A 9401-nucleotide genomic window follows, 5' to 3' on the forward strand; every position below is an offset into this window, starting at 1 on the left:
CGTTAATCCTCTTGGCAAGTATTCTGCCCTTAACTTGCTTGCTTACAACAATGCCAATAGCATGCTGGGTAACATTGTAGACTCTCCCTGTTTTGCCATGGTAACATTTGTGAGACATTCGTTTTTGCAGAGTACTCCCTCCCTTGAGGTCTAAAATATCGCCTTTTGTAAATTCACATGTATATGCCTGAAGGAACAATCCCATGTTCTCTAAAAGGCCTGGAAAACATATATGGGGTTCCCCTCCTCATGCCCTTTGTGTTAGTCATTTTGGCAAATTACTGGACAATGGCGGTTCCAGCCAAAAGGCCATAAATCTTTTAAGGTGTTATGGAACACCTTTTATTTCTATTTGCTAGGATCCATTGGTCTCTTTGTGTGATCTGCTGTAGCCGGGGAGAAATGGTGGCAGCAATGAGGAAGAGACAAGAGCTGGGCCATGTGGTAGCCCATCTGCCTTGTTGGTGAGATGACCCCTAGAACAATAGTAAGGGCCTTTATTCATATCTTTACACTGAAAATTGCAAGACATAAGGCTGCTTAGTGACTAATAGCCCACAATGTCCATCAAGATGTTTTTTTCAAGACTGAGATAGCTTGACTGCTTTAGGCAATGAGGCTCATCCTGCCCTCCCAGGTATGATCAATTTCAGCTTTAGCAGCTCCCAACATCTATTAATTTGGAGAGATACTTTTGTAGGATATATTACTTTGGGTTTCAAGTGTTCTATGGTTTGAAACACCCACTACATTACAATCTCTCCTGGCCTTTGTGTTGAAACATCTGCTATAATTCTAATGGATTTTTTTAATTTTCTGTGAACTTTTAAAATTTCGTCTTTCTGCATTGGACTTCAGGGATTTTTGATTATTATGTGTCATGGGGGAACTTTTTAAAAATGTATCAGTTATTACTACTCTGTAAGTCTTTTTGCTTACCTGTATGTTATTTCCCCACATTCAGAAAATTTTCCAGTGTGCTTATCTGTAAATATCTTTTATTCCATGTGTATTATATTTGTCTTAAGGGTATAGTAGCTGTTAGATGAATTTTTATTTATAATTTTTAAGGTTTCCCTAAGTAAATGTTTTTTCATGTTGTCCTTGATATCTGAAACCCTATGTTCACAATGGCCATCTGTTGTTTGGGTTTAACAGAATTCTTTATTTCTGTGTATCAGTCAGTGCTCACTCGAGAAAGATTCAATGTAAGATACATAAATATATAAGAATTTACTAGGCATGTTTACAATGGTCTCCTGCAGTCAGGTGTAGAACAGTGCAAAAGTGCTGTCAGTGTGCTGGAGATCCAAATGATCCAGTCAAAGGTCGAGCTTGGAGCTCGCTGTAGAGGCAGCATGAGTCTATATCACGAGGCTGAATGGCCTGTGAGGGAAGGCTGATGGGCCTGTGCTGGAAGGCTAAAGAGTACATCCTGGAAGATGGGAGATGACACTCAAGGTGAAGGGAAGACGACCTCTTCTGAATAGAAGTGACCTTTCCTTCTTCCATTTGGTTTACAAGCCCACAGATAGTACAACTCACACCTAGGGTGGGTCTTCTGTCTTACTAAACTCATTCAGTCACATCTAGAACTATGATAATCCAACTTAATTAGGCATTTTTTGACTCAAATTGACATAACCATTAACTATCACACCCCATGAGTTGTTTGGGACCTTTTTATTGAGTCTGTGATAGTTAATTATGGTGTCAACCTCAGTAAGAAACCTCCAGTTAATTGGCTTACCATAGTTCTAGGTATATCTGATGGATCTACTGAAGGAAGACCCATGCTGGCTGTGGGGAGCACCAAACAATACACCTAGATTGGATACAAAAGAGAAGAGAGGAGGAAGTCTCACTTCTGTTTCTTCCAAGGATCTCCAGTTCTTGCTATTACTTTTAGACATGCACCTCCAGGCTTCCAGCACACTCTTCTGCCTTTGAGCTCAGACCCACCAGCTTCCTTATATGGCCTCCCGAGGGACTGTGCAGTATACTGCAGGTATTTGTTTTGACTGGATGGTTGGAATCTCTAGCATGAAAATGGCTTTTTCTTTTTTTTTTTTGAGACAGGGTCGCACCATGTAGTTCAGTCTGTTCTCAAAATCGTGGTGATCCTGCCTCATACACTACATCTGACCTTTTTTTTTTTTTTTTTTCTTAAAGACAGTCTCACTATGCAGTTCAGGCTGGCTTTAAACTCACCATGTAACCTAGGCTGGATTTGAGCTTATTGTGCTGCTCCTGCCTCTGTCTCTTGAGTGCTGAAATTATAGGTATGTACCACCATCCCCACCCAGAAGCTATTTCTTTGGTACATTTTGATCCACGTTTTTGTTTTGGTTAGCTCTTTCAATGTTTGATTCTCCCACAACCACAAGATTGTTTGACAGATCACAGTAAGTTTGATAGTTCCATTATCTTTTGGGTCATATCTTCGAGCTCACTTGAGTTTGTTTCCTCAGGGTATCCACTTTTCTCCATCACTGATTCAGAGACACTCCTGTGTCACACCTAGGCAGTCACCTTCTCTCATTGCCACTTTCTGAAACAGTTTTGGAAGCCTCTTTTTGAACAACTTTCAGTTATACTGTTTTGGCTGCCTGTCTGGAATCGATCCAAAATGTTTCCCTTTTCATGGTGATTTTCATGTTAGTAAAGAGCCAGAAGTCACACAGTAATAGAGCTAGTAATAGAGCTAGGGAACAGGGTAGATAAGGACACACTGTATTTTCACAAGCCTGCTTTCCCACTCGATGGCATGCAACAGCAACCTCCACTGTAGTTCTGATCACAAACCATAAAGATACAAACAAAAAGTACTTCCTGCACTACTGCAATGGCAAACAGAAACAGCAAAACAATACCCAGGATTTGGAGGCAAATTTATTTACCTGAACAGGAACTGAAGGGGATCACTCCCAAAATATCAGGCCCTAATGTGTAGTGGTCTAAGACTTATATGAGACAAACAAGCAGGAAGTACAGAGGCACAATGGCTTCTCAGTTGGGGACTGGTTTACACAGTGCATCATAGTGACCAGCTATTTCTGGGATCTGGACTAGGAACTATTTACCTGGACAACTAACAAACTGAATAAAGTATCCGGGCTGGTACTTTCTGCTATACTACTTCAGAAAGTAGTAAGAATGATTGGGTAAGAGTGTATGAAGTAGGGGCTGGGGATGTAACATAGTGGCACAAGTGCCTGCCTGGCAAGTACCAAGTCCTAAATTCAATTCTCAGTATTAAATGGAAAAAATAAAAAGACCATATGAAGTGAGGGAGAGTATTCTGAGAAAGATTAATGTCAATCTATCTCTCATGATAATAAACTTAAATTTAAAAATGTATCATATATTTTGATCACTTCTTGTGTACCCAACAGACAGGCAAACAAACACAATTGCATACTTTAAAGCCAGATATATTTAAAAAGATTACATAAAAAGTAAATTATGTAGTGAAGAAACATCAAATAAGGCTGATGAATAAAAAGGCACATCTGAAAAGTGTAGGAGGACTAGAAAGAATGGTTCTTTCTAACACAGAAGAGAAAAAAGACATATTAAAATTATTTTCTCAGGTGAAACTTTCTGTCAGTGGAAGTGATTAACACTGGCTTCTTTTCTCTCTTGTCCAAGGCAGTCTTCATTCTCCTCGTCTTTTGAGAGGTCTTCAGTCTTCTGCTACGTAGAAATGATACATCATGGCAACAGCCAGGGCTGAGATGGCTGGGATAATCCAGTTGGTCCACCAACTACAAAGAAACACAAACAATGATGTTTCCATGATGTTCAATGCAGGGAACGTATTTGCTTTCTCTGACAGAGAACTATCATGGCATTTTTTTCTTACCTCTTTACTCAATTTGGCTAAAAAGGTAAACTTTGTTAAAGTTGATGTGAATAAAAATACACACCTACAGTTACTAGCAATTAGTCTCTTCTGCTGGTGCTATGACAGAACTAGTGTCCCACCAACTCTGCTTCAACTAGTTTCTGTAAACTTGATGCAGAAAGCTGCATTCGCTCTCCTAACACACTGTCCAGGAGCAGTGAGTTTCCCAAGGACATAAACTCCAGATTATGTATGGCAAGGTAACAACAGTGAATATTTTTGACCTGTTTTATTTTAGATAAGAATATTAAGAATTTTTAGTGGTACTAAGTCAAGAATCAGAAGTTCCAGGTTTTCATGCAGGGTGAATTGTCAGCAAATGCTACAGTCAAGGGAAGATCTACATCCCCTGAACTTCAAAGAGAATGGGCCTAAAGAGTAGTCTTAAGGTGGCCACCTACTCCTTAGCTCTGATACACCTCAATGCCAATATTCTGGTTTTGCTTTGAAAATTTTATCCTGACATTTGTTTGATATATTTAAATTATTAAGAAACATCAGGACCAAAATAACTTGTAGTCTACAAATTAAATTAACTTATAAAAATAATTTACTGGGGCTGGCGAGATAGCTCAGCGGACTGTAGCGCCTACTTGGGCAAGCTTAGGCAAGTGTAGGGACCACAGTTTGATCCCTGGCACAACATGCCATGCCAGCCCTGCCCCCAGAGTGGGCTAAGCCAGCCACAAATAAATAAATAAAAATGTATTCATTGTTTTGATGCATAAAATTTCATTTCTCTTTACTACAAATTACACATTATGGGTTAAAACACAATCAGTTTAAGTCAAGTCAATTCAGACTTGAATCTTTAAGTTAGATTTGAATTGATTTAGATTTTAATATCTTAGACAACAGAAGTTAATGTATATAGCCTTTAGTATTCAAACTATGTACAGGTATTTCCTACCATAAACTTTCTATTCTTTAATATTTCTTATACATCAAACTTTTCAAAAGTCAAATTCAATATAAAGATGTAAAGTGCAAAAAGATTTCAAGTGTGATTTTTTTTCATCTCACTGAGGTTTGGAGAGTTCTCCACTTTGTATTTGGAAAGACAGCCTATCAGTGGAAAATGAGGAAAAGCAGTGTCAGGAGGCTGAGAATGTTCCAGAACACCAAAGCATTAGACAGTTAAATCTGACATGATGAAATAAATATGTGGTCTTGAGGTTAAGTTCTTTATCACCACTACCACTACCACTACCACCACTACCACCCCCCAATAGTATTATATAAGTCAATATGAAAGAGCTGCCAAAAACAAATATGAGCTCAGACAGTAATAAAGACATCACATCCTGTACTTTGAATCCTGGATTCAATTTTTAGTGCCAATATAATGACAAAGGAAAACTGAATCATGCTTAGGGAAATGTAACCACCATGGTTGAAGATGACCAAATATGAAAGATACCAAAGGAGATGGAAGCTATGCTGAAGGGGCACTCATGGCACTGAGTACCTGAAGGCCACCGTGGGGGACATTTGTTCTATATGTTTTTTTGTGCAGATGCAGCCAGAAGGTGAGATTTGGAGTCCTCATGGGAAGTGTTGATAGCTGTCCTGACAGGTTAGGACAGAAAGCCTTGAATCCTCTGGGCACTGTGGGGAGATGGTCCTAGGATGACAGGTAGGAAGCACAGTGGAAACCCAAGCACAGAGAATCAGAGAGGGGAAGCACCCAGTCCAATTCTGACTTAAGCCTTCCAAACCAACACTGCTTTAAAAAACAAACAAACAAAACCACCACATACCTGGAATTAGATTCAACTGTAGTAATAAGAGTTTCCTGGAACAAGAGAGAAAAAATAATATAAGGCAATGTCTATTTACTCTGTTGCTTGAACAACTATTTTAAAATAAGATCACAATATTTTATTCAATGCTATCTTTGAAAAAACATTGAAAGGAAAAAGTAAATCATTACCTTTTTTTTTTTTTTTTTTGTACCAAGAATTGAATTCATGACCTCATGCTAACCAGGCAGGAGCTGTGCCACTGAACTATATCCCTGGCCCCTTCATTACCTTTTCACTAAAATGCCATACCATTCTTTTCCAAAATGAAAAAATTAAGAATTATCTATATTTAAATCACTTAAGAATATAACCTTGAAATTTTAAAAATGTTCAACATTAATAATTATGTAAAATATCCTACACACAATAAGCTTCTACATACTTTGAGAAAGAACCAAAAAACATATCCAGGAATACATATATACACCACCATCATCTTTAGGAAGGGCAGCCTAATCTTTAAAAGCATGAAATGTACAATTAAAAAATCAATTATTTTATTCAAATCCAACAGAACGTAAAAGTGTACCTAAATTACATTAAAATGTATGTCAAAAAATAAAAAAAGAACTGTGATTTCAAGTTCTAAAGTTATAAAGTGCCTAGAGTCCACAAGAACTTCTCTACTCCATCTCCAAATACAAAGGCCCTGTTTGTACCTTCCACCACAGCCCTGTGGGACAAACAGAGAAGGTCTACGGAAAAAAATTACACATTCCCAAAAGGCTGGAAAATAAGGCCTAGTGAAACAAACTTGTCTTAGCTTCTAGCCATGTTAAAAGCATTCTTTTAGTACTCCACACCAGCAAAATATTAGTGCTTCAAGCAAAAGTAGCCATAAAAGAGGTGGCTTCAGCAGAGACTCTGATGTCTGCGGTTTCCTGCAGTACAGATCTAAAAGCATTAGGAAAACAATCAGCGGTTTGCAGTGAGGCCAACTCTGCAGAGCACAAAGCCTGTTAAAGACACTTCCAGGAAAAGGAAGACTCCTTCCAGGGAAGCAGAAGCAAAGCAGTCAGCAGATACACCAACCTTGACACATGGTCCTCATGATTCCTGACACGGCAGGGGGGAGAATTAGTCATTTGAAAAGAAAACTTCACATTTATTATCTGCTTAAGAAATTTAATTCTTAGTTGCTATAAAACATACAGTTACTGTGGAATTAATTTTCAAATTTTGTACATATAAACAAAATTAACAAAGATTAGTAGAAATAATCAAACGATGTGAACAATGTTATCGAGCTATTAGAAGACGGATATCATCAGTTCTGAACACAAAGACTTTCCTGGAGGAAAATTATCACTGTGACAAGGGGGAGTTAGGTATAAAACAGTAAACAGAAGCCAAACACACACAACCATGACTGTCATCTTGGACACGAGTGTATGCATTTTACCAAACTTGCGACTCTGTGCCAACTAAAGTGGGCTTCTACTTTTGCCTTCTTGGTTGGCATCGGTTCCAATGGTGAAATGCCACCCTAGTGCTAACACGTTGGCTGTTGATATGTACACCATAATGACCCCCTAAAAACAGAACCTAAAAAAAAAAACATACACTTTTTGCTTATCTTTTTGGCTCTATAAATCCAAGCTGAAGTGCCACTTAGCACATGGATGTAAAAGCAATTGGTCCTTAGGGGATAAATCTGTGACTCTCAGTTGGGTTTTGGTTGGACACTACCGGATATGTCAACAATTAAAAGGGAGGAAGGATTCTAGTGTTTAAGATAAGCCCTGCCACCTGCTTAATCCTTTGCCTGGAGTTTCTCCAGCTTCTAGTGAAAAAAAGATTAATACATTCCACCTAAGCAAGTTTCATATGAAACTAAAAATATATAATTTCTTCATATAGAAATATCTTCTTTGGCAATTTAACACTATAGTTCCCTTGGGCAGGTTTAAGCTAATTATCTTCAGTACACCCTATTTCACAATTTACCTAGATTATTTTAAACATCTAGATTAGTTAAGTTTATTTTTCTTCAGTGCTTGCAATGAACATCAAGCTCGGCATGCTAGGCAAGTGCTCTACCAATGACGGATATACCCTCAACCCAAGAAGGGAACATGTTTTAAAAAATTAGACTCCACATTTTTGCTGCCCGGATGCGGAGCGAGAGGTTGAGAGAGTCGGAGACGTTATCCGCTTCCATCCGTCACGCAGACCCTGCCGGAGCCGCTGCCGCTATGGATGATCGGGAGGATCTGGTGTACCAGGCGAAGCTGGCCGAGCAGGCTGAGCAATACGACGAAATGGTTGAATCAATGAAGAAAGTAGCAGGAATGGATGTGGAGCTGACAGTTGAAGAAAGAAACCTCCTATCTGTTGCATATAAAAATGTGATTGGAGCTAGAAGAGCCTCCTGGAGAATAATTAGCAGCATTGAACAGAAAGAAAACAAGGGAGGAGAAGACAAACTAAAAATGATTCGAGAATATCGGCAAATGGTTGAGACTGAGCTAAAGTTAATCTATTGTGACATTCTGGATGTACTGGACAAACACCTCATTCCAGCAGCTAACACTGGCGAGTCCAAGGTTTTCTATTATAAAATGAAAGGGGACTACCACAGGTATCTGGCTGAATTTGCCACAGGAAATGATAGGAAGGAGGCTGCAGAGAACAGCCTAGTGGCTTATAAAGCTGCTAGTGATATTGCAATGACAGAACTTCCACCAACGCATCCTATTCGTTTAGGTCTTGCTCTCAACTTTTCTGTATTCTACTATGAAATTCTTAATTCCCATGACCGTGCCTGCAGGTTGGCAAAAGCAGCTTTTGATGATGCAATTGCAGAACTGGATACACTGAGTGAAGAAAGCTATAAGGACTCTACACTTATCATGCAGTTGTTACGTGATAATCTGACACTATGGACTTCAGACATGCAGGGTGATGGTGAAGAGCAGAATAAAGAAGCGCTGCAGGATGTGGAAGATGAAAATCAGTGAGACATAAAAGCCAACAAGAGAAACCATCTCTGACCACCCCACTCCTCCCCATCCCACCCCTTGGAGATTCCCCATTGTCACTGAGAACCACCAAATCTGACTTTTACATTTGGTCTCAGAATTTAGGTTCCTGCCTTTTTTTTTTTTTTTTTTTTTTTTTTAAACAGTTTTCAAAAGTTCTTAAAGGCAAGAGTGAATTTCTGTGGATTTTACTGGTCCCAGCTTTTAGGTTCTTTAAGACACTAACAGGACTGCATAGAAGCTTTTTCAGCATTACTGTATTGTCTGCGTGCCAGATGTGGCAAGATCACCATTAGAAATGGAAATTACAATTGAAAGCCATTAGACTCCTAGGTGATGCATCTAAGAGAGAGTGATCACACTGTAGAGACACGTGGTATCGTTTTTCCCTTTTCTAATTGTTTAAATTACATTTTATACCAATGTTTAAACTTAATTAGGTGTTAGCTTGAGGTGGTTAAAGGTTGTTTTGGGGGGGAGTTTGTTCCAATGGTTTTGCTATAAAAAGTGTTCAAACTCTGCTGAAGTGTTGCTGAAAAGCATGGTGCTGGTAACAGTTCAACAATCCGTGGCTGCTCATTCTTGCCTACTTTACTCTCCCTCTGAAGCAGGTTAGCATTGAAGGTGGTATGGAAAAGCCTGCATGCGTGTTCAGGTCTTTGTTTCTTCTTCCCTCTCCCTCTGTCCCCTCCCCCCTTCGCTTGCTCA

The 9401-nt window shown here is 39.0% G+C and overlaps 2 protein-coding genes across 3 annotated transcripts in view; one reads left to right on the forward strand and one right to left on the reverse strand.

Annotated features, from left to right (window-relative positions):
- Positions 1 to 3418: 3418 nt before the first annotated feature.
- LOC101593116 (cytochrome b5) overlaps positions 3419 to 9401 on the reverse strand; it is a 35089-nt gene continuing 29106 nt past the window's right edge. Inside the window, exons 4-6 of one of the 2 annotated variants that reach the window (XM_023700044.1) lie at positions 5668 to 5702; positions 4931 to 4972; positions 3419 to 3767 (exon numbers count right to left, since the gene is read on the reverse strand). In XM_023700044.1, the coding sequence (XP_023555812.1) occupies positions 3686 to 3767; positions 4931 to 4972; positions 5668 to 5702 (159 nt within the window). In that variant the 3' untranslated portion in view covers positions 3419 to 3685. The remainder of the gene's footprint in view (positions 3768 to 4930; positions 4973 to 5667; positions 5703 to 9401) is intronic. The other variant, XM_004640183.2, reaches the window with a different exon arrangement.
- Ywhae (tyrosine 3-monooxygenase/tryptophan 5-monooxygenase activation protein epsilon) lies at positions 7851 to 8843 on the forward strand. The gene has a single exon (XM_004640182.2). The coding sequence runs from the start codon at positions 7908 to 7910 to the stop codon at positions 8670 to 8672; it is 765 nt and encodes a 254-aa protein (XP_004640239.1). The 5' UTR covers positions 7851 to 7907; the 3' UTR covers positions 8673 to 8843.

Source organism: Octodon degus, unplaced genomic scaffold (genome assembly GCF_000260255.1).
Source record: "Octodon degus isolate 3935 unplaced genomic scaffold, OctDeg1.0 scaffold00120, whole genome shotgun sequence".
In the NCBI taxonomy this organism is placed as follows: Eukaryota; Metazoa; Chordata; class Mammalia; order Rodentia; family Octodontidae; genus Octodon; species Octodon degus.

Bases quoted from the DNA above. Each gene is read 5' to 3' on its own strand.
- Ywhae (XM_004640182.2), top strand. From the start codon at position 7,908: ATGGATGATCGGGAGGATCTGGTGTACCAGGCGAAGCTGGCCGAGCAG.